This window comes from Scleropages formosus, chromosome 11 (genome assembly GCF_900964775.1).
Source record: "Scleropages formosus chromosome 11, fSclFor1.1, whole genome shotgun sequence".
Lineage (NCBI taxonomy): Eukaryota > Metazoa > Chordata > Actinopteri > Osteoglossiformes > Osteoglossidae > Scleropages > Scleropages formosus.
The window spans coordinates 16,330,747-16,347,312 of NC_041816.1; the positions used below are offsets into that span (position 1 = coordinate 16,330,747).

Genomic DNA, 16,566 nt, shown 5'->3' on the forward strand with positions numbered 1-16,566 from the left:
CTTGGTTGGATTAATGTTGTCTCCACATATTAAAGGCCTTTAAAAACCACTACGCAGCCTACTGCAAAAAAATACAAAACTGATACAATGCTTCAGTACAAATACACATTACTGAAGCATTAAAGATTAATCAATTTAACCACTTCAATTGCACCATTTCTCCAGCTGTACTACTTATGCTCAGGAATCAAGATAGGACCCTCCTCCCACCACGTACAAATCCAGAGAAGTTTTAAGAATGTACTTTAAGAATACAGTTAATACAAGTGTCACTGGACCAGAGACAAATGGCTTCAAAAGTTTAAAAAAAAAAAAAAGCAAGTGGTATAAAAATGGTATTTTATTAGAGTCAAAAACAATATGCTCACATATTACTTTACCTTCACAGAAAGCATATGTTGACATTTTCTTTAAATCTTCGCTTACAAAGTAAAGAGGCATGGAAAATTATCAAAATGTGCAACTTTGGCCATCTTCATAGCAATGAAACGTATTCCTCATCAACCCAGAACTTAAAACACGAAGAGCAACATGCAGTGACAAATACAATATATATAGACACAAATTCACCCATTGTACAGTGTCAAATTTAATGGGTCTGACACTGTACTCCACCTCTGGGACCCTCATCCTCTTCATAAGCTTCCCCACTATAGCTTCGCTGGGACTTGTAGGTCATTTCACAAAGATCAACCTCTTCCATATCATCAGAGATCATCAGTTCATCTCTTGGAGGAAGCAGAGCTTCCAGTTGGGGTAGCATATGTTCTGGAAGCCAGCATTTCTCTGGAAACGCAACCTGAAAAGAAAAGTCACTGCTTTTACCAAGCTTTTAGGCCAGGTAAACTAATACACAAAACATTCCACAGAAAGTTAATTGTGACCAAAATGAAAAAGTTAACCTACCATAAACTGAATGATGAGCTGTCCTTTTTCACAGGGATCTCTGTAGATTGGCATTCCTTCATTCTGCACACATTTGATGTCATTGTGCTTTATAACTTGACCTACAATTTAGAATGGGGTGACATTAAGAAAAATTCACAGGGGAGAAAAAACTTCTGCATAGTACTTGGTCAAGACACATTGCCATGGCCTATTAATTATCTGAATGATGGAAAATGAACTTCAGTTACTTAGTTCACCTCAAGTTGTTCCTAAAAACAACATCTGCAGATTTACAGGTAGTAATTCAATTAGAGCCTTAAACACAATTATAGAAATGGATAGCATTTTATAGATCATGAAACTAGCATTACTTGATCCAATGTAGTGTTTTCACAACAAGAGTTAGTCATTAATATTTGAAATGCACTCCGAAGGTACAACCAGTTATTCACCTGGTGGTGAGCTAATGAGAAGTATTCGGTTATCCAGAGTGCACACTGTTTTCTTGAATCCACAGAGAGCTTCAACCAGTTTGATTTCCATCTTCATTATGAGGTTATCGTCTTGTCTCTGGAATGTTGGGTGCTCCTTCTGATCAAGCACAATGACAACATCACCAGGTTCCAAGCCTGGTTCTTGATCCCCTTCTCCATGAAAGGTAATCTTCTGACCATCTTTCATACCTATCAAGTGGAATTACATTTATCACTGCATAAACATTTGAAACAAGTGGTACAAAGTTTACCATACACAAAATTTGAAATGGGTCTAATATGCAAAATTCAGCATGTTACTTGGAGCTTGTTTCCAACATACCTTTGTCAATGTGTACTTCAAGGATTTTCTTCTTGCGTTCAACTTTGTGACCATTGCAGTTCTTGCAGCGGTCTTTAGAGTTGAACCTTTCCCCTTGGCCTTGGCAATCATGACACATGCTCTGTATCTGTTGGATCATTCCTGGTCCAATCTGTTGCACCTGGATCTGGATACCTCTTCCTTTGCAAGAGGAACACTTCTCCAAAGCTCCCTTCTTTCCTCCATAGCCTGAAGCAAATAAGAACAAGCTTTTAGTTCTACAAAATAAAGTAAAATTTACTGAATTATAAAAATGCTTCAACTGCATCACAAATAACTATAATCACAAAACTAGCAGTTGTATAGAAGTGGATGAACGGTATATGCTCAAGTCCTGTAATTTGAATAAAGGAAGGCAATCCTGGGTATCAGTAGTCAAGAAGTCTGAAATACACACCATCACATTTCGCACAGATCACATTTTTTTGGAGGCCCAGCTTTCTAGTTGTGCCATTGTAGAGTTCCTCCAATGTGACACTAAGCTGATGAAACACATTCTTCCCTGCAGGAAAAAAAAAAAAAAAGTTTAAGTACCAAGCAACCTCAGTAATGTTATTTGTGACTTATTTAAACATTAAGATTTAATATAAAAAACAACAAAGTAAAGAAACAGCAATGCCCATGTAGCTTCTGGATAAATATATTTCAACTTGTAAATATAAAGCAAGTATTGAATTCACCTAACACAAATTTATACACAGCAAGTTTGCTTCAAGAAACACCGTACACAGGCCTTCAAGCTTGTTTGCTATCATTCTGGGCTCTCCTACCTTCTTTCTCTTTCTATATTCACTCTGCTGCCCTGCCTAGCCTTGATGGCCATCTCCTTTCTCCCAGAGTTCAGAACTACTGGACTAAGCTTTCTATGAAATGATGTCTCTAAATTCAGAACTGTCTCACCTCTCCTCTCTCTCTGAGTTCTGCCACCACCTCCAAAGAACATGTTGAAGATGTCCATTGGGGAGGAGAAGTCCCCACCACTCACTCCTCCTTCTTTAATGGCTTGTTCCCCTCCTTTGTCATACAAATCCCTCTTCTTCGGATCCGACAGAACTTCATAGGCCTGAGAGATTAGTTTGAACTATGGGGGGGGGGGGGGGGAGAAGCATGTCACTTAAAAGCTCAAAGGAGTTATATTGTTTCTTGGTAAGTAAAACACATACAAATATAGCAAATTTTGCTTATATTGCTAAACAGGTTTGAATGGTTATTTAAAGAACAAAAAAAAAAATGTGTGCTTCTCAAAGACAAATAAGGCACATCTGATAAATGTGCTATTATAACCTTGGTCAGGGAATCATGACGCCAGGATACTTGAATTAAAGGTTCTATTGAATAGCAAATCAGAGATCCACGGCTTAATAAGTGTCACCGACACTTAAGACAAATTAGAGGAAGAAACCGAAACCGTAAGGCGCCGCAATTCTAGAAAGTTCCGCACACTTCCCCCACCGTCTGTGTCATCGCCACGCGCTACACTACACTACAGGCAACAAACCGCCGGTGCACGTACTTTCTCTCCTTCGTTTGGGTTCTTGTCCGGATGATATTTCAACGCCAATTTTCTGTACGCCTTCTTGATTTCTTCACTTGATGCTTTGGGGTTGACACCTAAAATATCGTAATACCCGGTTTCCCGAACCATGTTGGCGAACGGACGTATTCCCTGAACGACGAGGAGGGAAAGAAAACACTAAAACTGTAAAGAAAAAAAAATTAAAAATACAAACAAATTACATATACGCGTATATCATATAGTATACATAGTAAAACTGACGTCTGTTTCTCATTCTGCACAGATACCCTCAAAACATGTACAGACGAGAGAGAGAGTTTTAGTTTATCATGTATGTATCTCCTTGACATCGAAGAACACCTAATAAATTAATTTTAGGTAACATAACTAGGAAGTGTTATTTCTGCTGATACTATACCTTGTATTATGTTAAGTAAACGCCGGGTAATGTCCAGTCGCCGTATACCGACTCTACACTGCTGCCCGTGACGCACAAGCGCAACTGCTATCTTTCAAAGATGTCCGGCTCGCCTTTTATGCGGCCCGCGCAGAACCTTCTGGAGCTCGCGAGCTGTGACGTTGGAAGGTTCCAGCTTCTGTTTCGTCAGCTCCAGAACAAGCGTCCAGACAGCGTAGAAGATTCTAGGGCGCAGCGGCCATAAAAAGCGAAGTACGAAACGTGAAATACTATCCAGGATTCTGAGCTTGCATTTATTACGGCACGCGCTTACGTTGGAAACGTCGTTGTGTATTTGCATTAGAGTTAGACAGATAAAATTCTATCTGATGAATAAACCATGCGAGACTATAAAATTAAGACCCGCAATTCCATTCATACCCCTGTGTTCTTATATATTTTAAATAACACGACGCGTATAATGTCGAGAAAATTAAAATTTAAAGGGCTCTTTCTTAACCTGGGTTTGCAGCGCAGACACGTAATTGTTAAAATGCTTGTTCTCTGCTTTGCATGATATGAAACAAAAAATAGGTTGAGTTTTGGGAAATCTGAAAAGGCACGTTAACAGCTGAGACAACTTGTCAAATGCCATCGACATTGTATGTAATTAAATTACCACTTATTATTTCGCTGACGTCTTTCAGTTTCTCCGAAGGCGACTATATTTACTTAGATTTACATTTTTTCAGCCTACGCTTTTGTCCAACTCGACTTACACTTAAGGTTACAGTTATTACAGTTTCAAGCTGACAATTATTTACCCATTTATACCGACTTGAAATATTGGGCACATTCTGTGCTGCTAAACACAACGTTTATTCGAACCCGACTCCTACAGAACGGCTGTAAGCGCTACGCGACCTAGCAACATACAGTGACAGTGAAGTACTGTACTTATTCGTGGGTGCAGTTCCATTATGAAACTGATGGGGGACACATATAGCAGTGTTTTGGAAAAAAAAAAAAACATCCAAAGAGTGTGTGTGTAGGCACGACCAAGGAGGAGATGTTTGATGACATTTTCAACCGAATGATACGGAGGTACCCGGTAAACACACACACACAAAAAAAAATCACGCGTCGTGTGGAAGTTCGCGTTGAAATAAAAACCATTTTAAATCTAATCAAAGAAATGTTTCGTGTTACCGTTCATGTGTTTTCCAGTTTAACTCGAGTGGGGTTAGGAATCGAAAACAAACGCGTGTGTGTGTGTGTGTGTGGTTGGGAGGGCTGTCAATCAATCGTATTGGTTTCATAAGGCTACGTTTTGCTCACGACTTCGCTGTGATGTTTCTCTCCAGTTCTAGTCTTAAAGTACAAGCGTGTGTACTTACAGATAAATAAACATATGTTTATTTATCTACAATGTCAAACTACGCACTATTATTTATCCATTTATACACCTGCGTAATTTTACTGGAGTAATTAGGATAGGATTTAAACCTGCAACCTTTGGGTCAAAGGCATCAGCTCTGATCACAGGTTTTCCCACTATGGTTACAATAAGTTTGCGTTAAGCGGGGCAGCCGGTAGCGTTAGAGCTATTTCCTTTGGACCCTGAGGTTGCAGGTTTGAATCCTACCTCCAGCTGTAGTACCCTTGACCAAGGTACTTATAAGGATAGCTGGTAGCATTGTGGTTTGCACTCCTTCCTTTTTATCCAAAGGCCGCATGTTTGAATCCCACCTTCAGCTGTAGTACCCTTATCCTAAATTGCTCCAGTAAAATTACCCAGCTGTGTGAATACAGTAATTGTAATATTAATATTGGGGAAAAGCATCTGCCAAATGAATAAATGTCCATCCATTTTCTATCCCACTTGTCCTATAGGGTCACGGTGGCAGGGAGCTACTGCAGCCCACTATATCTGTCTGAACCACTTGTTGCATGTGGGGTTGTGGGGAGCTGGAGCCTAACCTGGCAACACAGGGCAAAAGGCTGGAAGGGGAGAGGACACACCCAGGACGGGACGCCAGTCCGTCGCAAGGCACCCCAAGCGGCACTCAAACCCCAGAGCCACCGGAGAGCAGGACCCAGTCCAACCCACTGCGCCACCACGTCCCCCTGTGGCCCACTATGAATAAATGTAATTACGTTAAATCTGTTCTATATCATATTGTTTATTTTTCATTTTCTATGACAACCCCTAACTTTTTAAACCAAAAACAACAGTTTAACTGGAACTTTTGCATGGTGTAGTTTAAGTAACAACACAGCACCTGCAGGGCTCTTGAAGTGAAAATAAATATAAACGAAAAGAATGCAGTGAAATAGACTTGACTGACTGAAGGTAAAATGTAGACTCAAATTAAGAAAACAACTGTAATTAAAAGGTCTTAGTAGGGCTTTTTTCCACTAAGAAAGGTCAAAAGGACAGGACTCGTGGAGTTCTTTTTAGAAATACCACCACATAAGATTATCATGTAATTGATCTACATACATTTCCTTAGAGCCCAACGAAAAAAGGCCATTGTTTGCAAGTTAAAAAGTCTGTTCTGCTATATTTTTATGTGCGCATCTGTTTTTTGACGCAACCTCCATAAATACATTCCGTTATACGTTTCAAAACTTGTAGAAATTCATTTGATCCTTCATTCTTAGATTCATAAGACTGATTCCTACAGAAGGCTCTTTCGACGTTCATATTTATTAGAAACGCATTCTACTGGATTTTCTTCAACATCGGCGGAACAGATTTGCATTTGAAAGGGCAGAAGGCTTATTAAGATTCATTTCATGTTCTTTGACTTGAAGTAAAAGGAAACGAGTCATTAGTCAAGGGTTTTCAGACAATCCTTTAAAAAAGGCATATCAGAAGAAAAAGCTGCGCTGGGGACCATTCCCATTGTATGGCATCCAAACGCTCAAATGTTTTGAGCCGTCTGCTCCTCCTCCCCGTCATTCGAGTGCTGTCGAGTGCTGTCAGACGCCGACCGGGGCCGCGCACGGTCTGCCGCTCTCCCGACTCCCCGGTTCCCGCTGGACGCACAGCCGCGCTCAGCGGTGCCACTAACAAATGCGCACGGGCTCCATTCGCGAGCGCTGCTTCTTTATGCCAACTTTGGGAAGGTGTAGCAGCGCAACTTTCACTCGGCCGCTGACGGGCATGTCCACCACAAAGTGCTCCGCTGCGACTCCAGATCACAACGAAAACCACCAAGAATCATGTGTTGAGGAATTAGGAGACCGGTATGGACTTAATAATAAAAAAAAAAATCATTTTCAATTTCATGCTAATTCTTAAAATGGAGACATTTAACGAAGTTGCATAATTTAATGATCAATGTTACATCATCATGCTCCCAATTATGTGATAATTCGTTGTATCAGAAGACGAGTAGAAGGTGTAGGAACTGTTTTAGAAACAGTGAGTAAGGTATTATTTCTCAGTTAATAATATTTGCCAGTGATAAAGAAGGTCTTGTGAAGATCATAAGGTCGAAAGAGTAAGAATGTGCCCGAATTTATGCTGAATATTAGTAAAACATGCCACATGGGCATCTGAAAAGTAATAGTGTATGGTAGTTGTTGCCAGTTTCGTCTTATTTTTACCTGAGATCTGTGTGCTCGGGTGAAAATAGAAGCAGTGTATTTACCTAAGTAAAGGATACTAAACACACACTTATATTATTCATAATGTAACAGAAGCTCAGTGCGTGAACTCTTCTTTTAACAAACATTGAGAAATTGTTAGGATGATGACTGGAGAAATTCAGAATTCAATTAGGGAAGAGAACCTGGCTTTTTTGGTTGTTGTTATATTTGGGAGAGCTTCTGAAGGTCTTTCATTCAGTATGAAAAGTAGAAGACTTGCTCAAACTTGTAGCCAACACTGGCCTTCTCCCAAGACTTTTGGAAGAGGCCCTGCAGGAGGGGGATCCCAAGGGGGCTAAAAAGTCTGTTCAGGACGTTTCCATGGCTGTGGGGAATGAGCTGTTCTTTCTCTTTCACTGAACCCTTCTGGTGAACAAAGCTGTTGGGCTTGGACAGTGAGTCACCAAAGCCCGATATTGTGCGAAGTGAACAATGCCTGGGGACCGTGTCATGTGACCTATTGAAAGAAGGGGCTGCAGTTACAGTGCACGTGGTAGGTGCAGTAGACCTGTCAGTGAGTGCTTGTCTCTTCTTCCTTATCACTGTCTTCTTTATTGTAGTCTTGTGTTGTCAGCACAACGGTTCATGACAGATCTGAAGAAGGAGGCAGAAGAGGCTGTTGGAGTCAAGTCACGTGAGCACACACCACCATGAAACATATGCTTTATTTTGTGCCTGTTATCTATACATTCTGAAATTATGTGCCATAGTGCCAAATGTAAATGCTGTACTAAAAAACAGATATAACAATGTCTCTCATCAGAAGGTTTTATTGTGAAATTGACTTATTTCAAGTTAGACCCTGTTTTGCTCTTGTTCACCTGTCTGACAGGGGAAGAGAAGGAAAGTGTTGAAGAAGTCCTCAGCAATGTGTCCTTGGCACCTGCACAGTCCCTTTGGACCACAGAAGCCAGTGGTTCGGTTAAACTACGAATGGATGAAGACTGTCTGCAAGAACCCATCACTGTTCATCAGATGTTCAAAGCATCTGTAGAGAAATACAACAGCCTGTGGGCTCTGGCTACTAGGAAAAAGGACAAATGGGAAAAGATCACCTTTTCAGAGTACTATCATCGCTGTCGAACTGCAGCTAGAAGTTTCCTGAAGGTATGGATGCTATGTCATGAATAAGATGGTTTCATACATGTATAGTGTAAAACAGCAGTTTTGATTTCATTAGCAAATACCATTTATGCATCTAATAACTACAGATACCAACTTAAGATTGCTTCTGTTAATATTTAGAATATTTAACTTCAAATTACCCGTGTATTTTGCAAGTGCATCATTCTGATTTTGTCATTATCTTCATTATCCTCAATATCTATTAGTGTGTAAAATCTTACAAAAGAAATATTGTACAGTTTTGAACATCTTGTCGTTATACAGCTTGGTTTGGAGCGATTTCACAGTGTGGCAATTCTGGGATTCAATTCAGCTGAATGGTTCTTCTCAGCTGTTGGGACCATTTTTGCAGGGTGAGCCTCTTATATGATGTTAAAAATTCAACAGTCTGAACAGAAAAAAAGTTTCCACATTTTCACGGAATCTCTGTACATACAGGCTGCCAGTCTTTAGATTTACGTTTAGCAGTTACATAAATTAATATGGAACTGGAAACTTATGTAACTGAATTTAGTTTTACAAATTTTTACACTAAAGCCATTGTAACTGCACCCGCTGAAGTGTTTTGTTCTCTGTGAAACTTCACACTAGAGGAGTAATGACAGGAATCTATGCCACAAACTCTCCAGAGGCCTGCCATCATGTTGCCAGTGACTCCAAAGCAAACATCATTGTGGTAGAAAATCAAAAACAGCTCGACAAGATCCTCCAGGTTGTGTGTCCTATACATAGTCTTCATTTTGACTGTATAGCTGTGTACGTACACAAAACATTGATTATTGCCCTCTTAATGTTTCAGGTTAGGGATAGGCTACCACATCTAAAAGCCATAGTGCAATACTCTGGACCTCTTCAGAAGACTGTGTCCAATTTATATTCAGTGAGTTCATGAACAGTATGTACTTATTACTACAGTATGGCTGGTCTGTGTGGTCTGGGTTGCTGAAACTGATGGTAATTTATTTGAACAGTGGGAGGAGTTTATGGAACTAGGACAGGATATCCCTGAGAAAGATCTGGATGAGATCATAAGGAGCCAAAAAGCCAATCAATGTTGTGTACTGATTTATACATCTGGAACTACAGGGAAGCCAAAAGGAGTGATGCTCAGCCATGACAATGTAAGTCTCACAACACCTTCCAATAAGTTTCGGGCCAGTAAATCCTTATTATTTAGATTAATTCTTTAGCTGACACCGTGTCACGTTCTTGACACATCCATAGCTTCATATTATATTATTTATTCCTATATTTTTAAATGCAAACCTTACGTCTCGGAATAAATAGGTTCAAAAGTTTCATGTCATGAAAAGACAGTCTTAAAGCCTCAGCCAGTGGAACTAAGACTTTCCCCTTGAACTGTTAGATCACATGGACAGCCCACCATGCCAGCCGGGCAGGGGATGTGCAACCGGCCAACTCCCGCCAAGAATCCCTGGTCAGCTACCTGCCTCTCAGCCATATTGCTGCTCAGATCTATGACCTATGGACTGGCATTCAATGGGGGGAACTTGTTTACTTTGCACAGCCTGATGCATTAAAGGTACACAAATAGACACATTGATTATTTTAGCTTTTAACTTTTTTTCTAGATATCCTGTTATTGTATTTCTATGAGGGGGCCGCGGTGGCGCAGTGGGTTGGACCGGGTCCTGCTCTCTGGTGGGTCTGGGGTTCGAGTCCCGCTTGGGGTGCCCTCTGATGGACTGGCATCCCGTCCTGGGTGTGTCCCCTCTCCCTCCAGCCTTACACCCTGTGTTGCCAGGTTAGGCTCTGGCTCCCTGTGACCCTGCATAGGACAAGTGGTTTGGAAAGTGTGTGTGTGTGTGTGTGTGTGTGTGTGTGTGTGTGTGTGTGTGTGTGTGTGTGTGTGTGCATTTCTATTATTCCATGGCTGTGTGTGCAGTTTTGGCTTTACTAATATTTGTTTCTTAGGTGATTTGCTTTCTATTATTAATCCCTTTCCTTCTTCTTTCAGGGAACTTTAATAAGTACATTGAAGGATGTCCATCCTTCATCTCATATGGGTGTTCCTCGGGTCTGGGAGAAGATGATGGAGAAGATAAAAGAAGGCATAGCCCACTCTGGGTATTTGAAAAAGAAGATGGTGACTTGGGCAATGACTTTGAGTTTGGAAGCCCATCAGAAGGGGATAAACAAGTAAGGCAACTCACTGAGATTCCACTCACTGGAATTCCTTGCACCTGAAGTTTTCTGGAACTTGTTTTAACTTGTCAACGTTTTGCATTTGTTTTCAGGGGTGAGGAGCGGCCCTTTCTATTTAGTCTTGCAGACAGCCTTGTATTAGAGAAGCTTCGTGCTGAACTGGGCCTTTCTGAGTGCTTGAAGTTCTTCTCTGGGGCAGCCCCCATTGGCAAAGAAACAGTGGAATTCTTCTTGGCCCTCAACATTATTCTGTATGAAGCCTATGGCATGAGTGAGAGCACAGGACCTCATTTTATGTCAGGTCCCAAAGCTTACAGGCTGGCCAGGTAAATATTTCTCAGCAAGATACAACACATACCTACAACATCATCAGCAGTAATAAGAGATATCTACATTTCAGAAAAAATCACTCTTTTCTTGATTCTCGCTAATGCAGTGTTTGTCTCTGTATGGTATTATTTTGCTATTTTGTTTGTTAAGTGAAGTGGGGGGTGCGGTGGTGCAGTGGGTTGGACCACAGTCCTGCTCTCGGGTGTGTTTGGGGTTCGAGTCCTGCTTGGGGTGCCTTGTGACGGACTGGCGTCCCGTCCTGGGTGTGTCCCCTCCCCCTCTGGCCTTACGCCCTGTGTTACCGGGTAGGCTCCAGTTCCCCGCGACCCTGTATGGGTCAAGCGGTTCTGAAAATGTGTGTGTGTTAAGTAGTATTTAGTGGTTTGTTAAGACGACTGTTCTCCAGATCATTTCCGTGTCCCGTAGAGGGAGTGGGCGTGACTCTGTGAGTTCGATTAATCACGTCTGGTTGGTTGTTTGTTTTGGTCGCCATTCTTGGTGTAGTTTCGATTAGGAATCTCCGCCCCCGACTCCTTAAATTGCGTGGAAGCCGTCGACCCTGTTCATTGTGCATTATATTTTGCGTTGGAGGTGCGTCGCTGCTGTTTGTGGTGTTTCTGGTAAGTGTAGTTGTTTTGCTACCGCTTTTTCCCGTCGCGCATTCGTGTCGTGTAGCTGTGCAGGTTGATAGATACAATCAGTTGTGTGTTTGTGTAGCGTTGCATGGCACTGTAATTATTTTCTTTGTTAAGTAGTATTTAGTGGTTTATTAAGACAACTGTTCTCTGGATCATTTTTGTGTCCCGTAGCGGGAGTGGGCGTGACTCCGGGAGTTCGATTAATCACGTCTGGTTGGTTGTTTGTTTTGGTCGCCATTGTTGGTGTAGTTTCGGTTTCTATTAGGAAGTCAGCTGATAGGCAGTAGCCCAGTTTAAATAGCAGCTGGTGACCCGTAGTGACAGCGGTTGCAGCAGCCTCTTGGTGCGAAGACTCGGGGTGCAAAGACAAGGGAGTCTACCTGGAAGAGTCCACCGAGGGAGGCCACCGTTGCAGTTGTCCTCAAGGGAGCATGCATCCAACATGTCGACCATCAAAGTCTTCTATGGTAACCAAGCCGTGCGATTTCACCACCGCCGGAGACCTGATCGCTCTTGCTGCTACAGCAATCTGGTTTATCCTCACCTGTCAAACCTTCCATCTTGCTTTACTTTCTCTATGGGACTCTGGAACTGCCAGTCTGCTGTGAGAAAAGCTGACTTCATACCAGCCTATGCCTCCCATCTCTCACTGGACCTCCTGGCCCTAACTGAAACCTGGATCACCCCAGACAACTCAGCCACACCTGCAGCACTCTCTACTAACTACTCCTTCTCTCACACCTCTCGTTCTTAGGGCAGAGGTGGAGGCACAGGTCTGCTCATCTCTCCCCGGTGGGAATACTCTATTCTTCCTCTTCACTTGCATGATCCGTCCTCCTTTGAATGGCATGCTGTCTCTATCACTGCCCCAATCACTCTTGTTGTGGTTGTCCTTTATCACTCTCCTGGCCCTCTTGGCTGCTTCCTGGATGACCTTGACGTCTTGTTGAGCTCTCTGCCAGGGGACAACTCTCCGCTGATTCTCCTGGGTGACTTCAACCTGCATGTTGATGACATTCATGCAAGCGGCTTTCTGTTGCTCCTACAGTCCTTTGATCTCTCCCTGTCCCAATCCCCTGGTACTCACAAAGCGGGCAACTGTCTTGACCTTGTATTTTCCCGCAGCTGTGGCTGTCCCGTTCTCTCTGTCAATCCGCTGCATATCTCTGACCACTTCTTCATTTCCTTTCAACCCTCCCTCACCACTAACTCTTCATCTCTTCCTGCACCCGTTGTCACCTTTCACCACAACTTAAAATCATACTCACCTTCCTGCTTTGCCTCTGCTACTCTGGCCGCTCTCCCTTCTGCTCCACAATTCTCAGATCTATCTACAGATAATGCCACTATCACTTTCCTATCTGTCCTATCTTCCACCCTTGACTCTCTCTGTCCTCTGTCTTCTAGACCAGCACACCCCATTGCTACCCCATGGCTGTCTGATACGTTATGTGCTAACAGAAGCAAACTGTGGGCTGCAGAGCGAAGATGGCGTAAATCCAAAACTCCATCGGACCTGGATGCTTACCAGTCACTTATAGCTGCTTTTCAGTCTGCTGTCTCTTCAGCTAAAACCTCCCTCTTCCATAACAAAATACAGTCTGCATCCAAAAAACCACACAGACTCTTTGCTACCTTCTCATCCGTTGTGTGTCCCCCACCACCTCCTCCTTCCTCTTCTCTCACTGCTGAAGACTTTGCTTTGTTTTTCAGAGACAAAGTCAAAGCGATCACTGATAAATTCTCACCATCAACCTGCCTGGTTCGCGCTGGACCTCCCTGCAAAGCTATCCTCTTCAACTTCAAGCCGCTCTCTGAATCTGAAGTTGCCGACCTCCTGATATTGCGCAGAGCCACCACCTGCTTACTTGATCCAATTCCATCATCACTCCTTCAGAATATTTCCCTGCAACTCTCCTCCTTCATGTCTTCTATCATCAACTCCTCACTCTCCTCTGGCTGTTTCCCAGCTGCCTTCAAAACTGCTCTAATTTCACCTCTGTTAAAAAAATCCTCCCTGGATCCCAATCTCGTTGAAAATTACAGACCGGTCTCTCTCCTCTCCTTCCTGCCCAAAACCCTTGTTCAGGCAGTCTGTGATCAACTGTCTGATTTCCTCACCTGGAACCATTTCCTTGATGGTTAACAGTCTGGTTTCAAAGTTGGTCACTCCACTGAGACCGCCCTTCTGGCGGTATCTGATGCTCTCCAAGCTGCTAGAGTTGCCTCCCTCTCCTCGGTCCTCATCCTCCTTGATCTGTCTGCAGCATTCGACACTGTCAATCACCAGATTCTACTCTCCTCTCTTACCCACTTGAGATCAAAGGTGCGGTACCTCTCTGACAGATCCTATCAAGTGGTCTGGCAGAGCTCTTGTTCTTCTCCTCTGCCTCTCTCAACCGGTGTTCCACAGGGCTCAGTATTGGGTCGTCTTCTTTTCTCTATCTACACCTCCTACCTCAGTCCGGTCATAGCCTCCCATGGATTCAAATACCACTGCTATGCTGATGATACCCAGCTCTTCCTCTCCTTTCCAACTGGTGTATCAGACATCTCCGCACGCATTGCTGCCTGCCTGTCAGACATCTCTTCATGGATGTATGATCACCACCTCCAACTCAACCTCTGCAAAACAGAGATTCTTTACCTCCCAGCTGGCCTGTCCTCCTGTCACGATCTCTCAGTCAGACTGGACAACTCACTCATTTCGCCTAGCTCCTTTGCTAAGAGTCTGGGAGCCACAACCCGGTCCTACAGATACATCCTGCATAATATTCGTAGGATTCGTCCTTACCTCACTACTTGTCCAGGCCATGGTGACTTCCCGTCTGGACTACTGCAACTCTCTTCTGTGTGGCCTTCCTGCTAATGCTGTCAAACCTCTGCAACTTCTATAGAATGCTGCTGCATGAGTTGTGTTTGATTTGCCAAAGCGCTCTCATGTATCTCCTCTACTCATCTCTCTGCACTGGCTTCCTATAGCTGCCCGAATCAAATTCAAAACCCTGGTTACTGTGTACAACTGCATCAACAGAACTGCTCCCAGCTATTTGCAAGACTTAATCAACCGGTACACCCCAGCCAGGCCCCTTCGCTCATCTACTTCTGCTCTCTTGGTGGTCCCGCGCACGAAAGGGAAGGCTCGGAGGTTCTCGGTTCTGGGTCTGTTGTGGTGGAATGACCTTCCCGTCACTCAGAACTGCGGAAACTCTGTTTTCAAGAAGGGTCTGAAAACCCACCTTTCCCAGATCCACTTCGCCCAAGATCTCTCCAGCTCATCTAACTGTAACTATCCACGCATCATAACTCCAGAAGCATCCCCAGATACAACCTTTATTCAGTCATTACTCTGGTATTGTACTGCTCATTTGTGTATCTTATAATAATTAAAAAAAAAAAAAAACAATGGTGAGAGGGTATCGGGATTTGTCTATCCTGTACGTCTTATGCTACTTGAACGATGAACTTCGGTGCAGTAAGTGGTTGGGAATAAACTAGGTTTGCTTGAGACTTTTATGTCTGCAGCTATGTCTCCTTCTCTTAATGTAATGCATAAATTGTACTTTTGCTGAGATGTACATTGCTTTGGACAAAAGTGTCTGCTAAATGAATAAATGTATTACTACCTATGTGCCACATTTACCACTGTTTAGTGTGCTTCAGTTAATCACAGCAAATTGATAAAACAGTTTACTTATAAATCTGAAAGCTAAAGTTTGAAAGTTAAGTTTGACTGTAAAAGGCTGAAATTAATTGTTTGCAGCTGTGGAAAAGTGGTTCCTGGTTGCAAATTCAAGCTAGCTAATGAAGATGGAGATGGGAATGGAGAGGTGTGCTTCTGGGGCCGGAATGTCTTCATGGGCTACCTCAACCTAGAGGACAAGACCAGGGAGACTTTGGACAAAGATGGGTGGCTTCGCTCAGGTGACCTAGGGAGAGCGGACAAAGATGGTTTCTTGTACATCACTGGAAGGATGAAGGGTGTGTTGAAGTGTTTTGGACTTTGTTCACACCACTCATTGATAGCACAACAGATGCATGCACTCTTTGAGCACTGTATTGTGCTTTTAGTAGGCATTCAGTTTAATAGACTTATGTATATTGTGTCTGCCTGGATACAGAGTTAATCATCACAGCTGGAGGAGAAAATATTCCTCCACTACCAATAGAGGATGCAGTGAAAAAGGAGATTCCCATTATTAGCAATGCCATGCTCATTGGTGATAACAGGAAGTTCTTGTCAATGCTGCTAACTCTGAAGGTACATGAACCTTTTAGCTTATATAGTGACTTGCCATTTGACTATAAGGTTTCCCTGGATATCCATTCTGTTTTTTTCTTTCAGTGTTCGTTCAATGCTGAGACAATGGAGCCCACCGATAATTTGAGTTTGGAGGCTTTGGAGTGCTGTCAGCAGCTGGGCAGTCAGGCCAAAAAAGTGTCTGACATTACCGGGGAAAAAGATAAAGAGGTTTACCAGTTCATTCAAAACGGAATTGATAACGTGAACTCCAGGGCCGTTTCCAATGCTCAGCGCATACAGAAGTGGACTGTACTGCCAAAGGACTTCTCAGTCTCCGGAGGGGAACTAGGTAAGGACTAGAGTTTGTGAATCATGCAGCTACTAATTCAACAGCTTTAGTGGAAGGTACATTAGTCATATTTTAACATGGCAGTCCATGCATTCCAATTTGTGTTGCTGGCTTACAGGAATTATACTTGGAAGGTTTTTACTTATTGACTATTGTCTTTTTGCAGGTCCAACAATGAAATTACGACGACCTGTGGTGCTGGAGCTGTACAGGCAAGAAATCGAGAAATTTTATATGTAAAAGTGTAAAACTGTTTTGCTGTTTCAGGTCTGAATGCTGAGATAGCTGTACCATTACTTTAAAAATGTCCTCACAAGCAAATTGTCTTTTACCTGTAAATTCATGATTACAGATACTTTCACTGTATTAAGCATAATTGCAGTAACACTTTAGTATTATGGT

General features: G+C 42.7%; 2 protein-coding genes across 3 annotated transcripts; one reads left to right on the top strand and one right to left on the bottom strand.

The window, feature by feature from the left end:
• Nucleotides 1-325: 325 nt before the first annotated feature.
• Nucleotides 326-3,782, bottom strand: dnaja (DnaJ heat shock protein family (Hsp40) member A). Of its 2 annotated transcripts, none has more exons than XM_018763156.1 (8): nucleotides 3,678-3,782; nucleotides 3,257-3,409; nucleotides 2,644-2,824; nucleotides 2,141-2,245; nucleotides 1,705-1,932; nucleotides 1,341-1,571; nucleotides 907-1,007; nucleotides 326-799 (listed from the first exon to the last, which is right to left on the bottom strand). In XM_018763156.1, exons 2-8 carry the CDS (start codon nucleotides 3,386-3,388, stop codon nucleotides 590-592), a joined length of 1,188 nt encoding a protein of 395 aa, XP_018618672.1. In that variant the 5' UTR covers nucleotides 3,389-3,409; nucleotides 3,678-3,782; the 3' UTR covers nucleotides 326-589. The 2 variants fall into 2 exon arrangements, with proteins under 2 accessions (XP_018618672.1, XP_018618671.1); XM_018763155.2 differs by having other exon boundaries at nucleotides 3,257-3,442; nucleotides 3,678-3,781.
• Nucleotides 3,783-6,405: 2,623 nt separating this feature from the next.
• acsbg1 (acyl-CoA synthetase bubblegum family member 1) lies at nucleotides 6,406-16,537 on the top strand. The gene is made up of 14 exons (XM_018763915.1): nucleotides 6,406-6,908; nucleotides 7,874-7,947; nucleotides 8,146-8,420; nucleotides 8,703-8,791; nucleotides 9,030-9,150; nucleotides 9,238-9,318; nucleotides 9,410-9,559; nucleotides 9,805-9,981; nucleotides 10,417-10,598; nucleotides 10,697-10,930; nucleotides 15,336-15,553; nucleotides 15,694-15,833; nucleotides 15,918-16,164; nucleotides 16,331-16,537. The coding sequence occupies exons 1-14, from the start codon at nucleotides 6,736-6,738 to the stop codon at nucleotides 16,402-16,404; spliced, it is 2,235 nt and encodes a 744-aa protein (XP_018619431.1). The 5' UTR covers nucleotides 6,406-6,735; the 3' UTR covers nucleotides 16,405-16,537.
• The last annotated feature ends 29 nt before the right edge of the window (nucleotides 16,538-16,566 follow it).

Bases quoted from the DNA above. Each gene is read 5' to 3' on its own strand.
- dnaja (XM_018763156.1), bottom strand. From the start codon at position 3,388: ATGGTTCGGGAAACCGGGTATTACGATATTTTAGGTGTCAACCCCAAA. The intron at 2,825-3,256 runs GTACGTGCACCG...CCCCCCCCATAG, and splicing joins ACCCAAACGAAGGAGAGAAA to TTCAAACTAATCTCTCAGGC. The intron at 2,246-2,643 runs GTGAGACAGTTC...TTTTTCCTGCAG, and splicing joins AACTCAGAGAGAGAGGAGAG to GGAAGAATGTGTTTCATCAG.
- acsbg1 (XM_018763915.1), top strand. From the start codon at position 6,736: ATGCGCACGGGCTCCATTCGCGAGCGCTGCTTCTTTATGCCAACTTTG. The intron at 15,554-15,693 runs GTGTGTTGAAGT...GCCTGGATACAG, and splicing joins CATCACTGGAAGGATGAAGG to AGTTAATCATCACAGCTGGA. The intron at 15,834-15,917 runs GTACATGAACCT...TTTTTCTTTCAG, and splicing joins CAATGCTGCTAACTCTGAAG to TGTTCGTTCAATGCTGAGAC.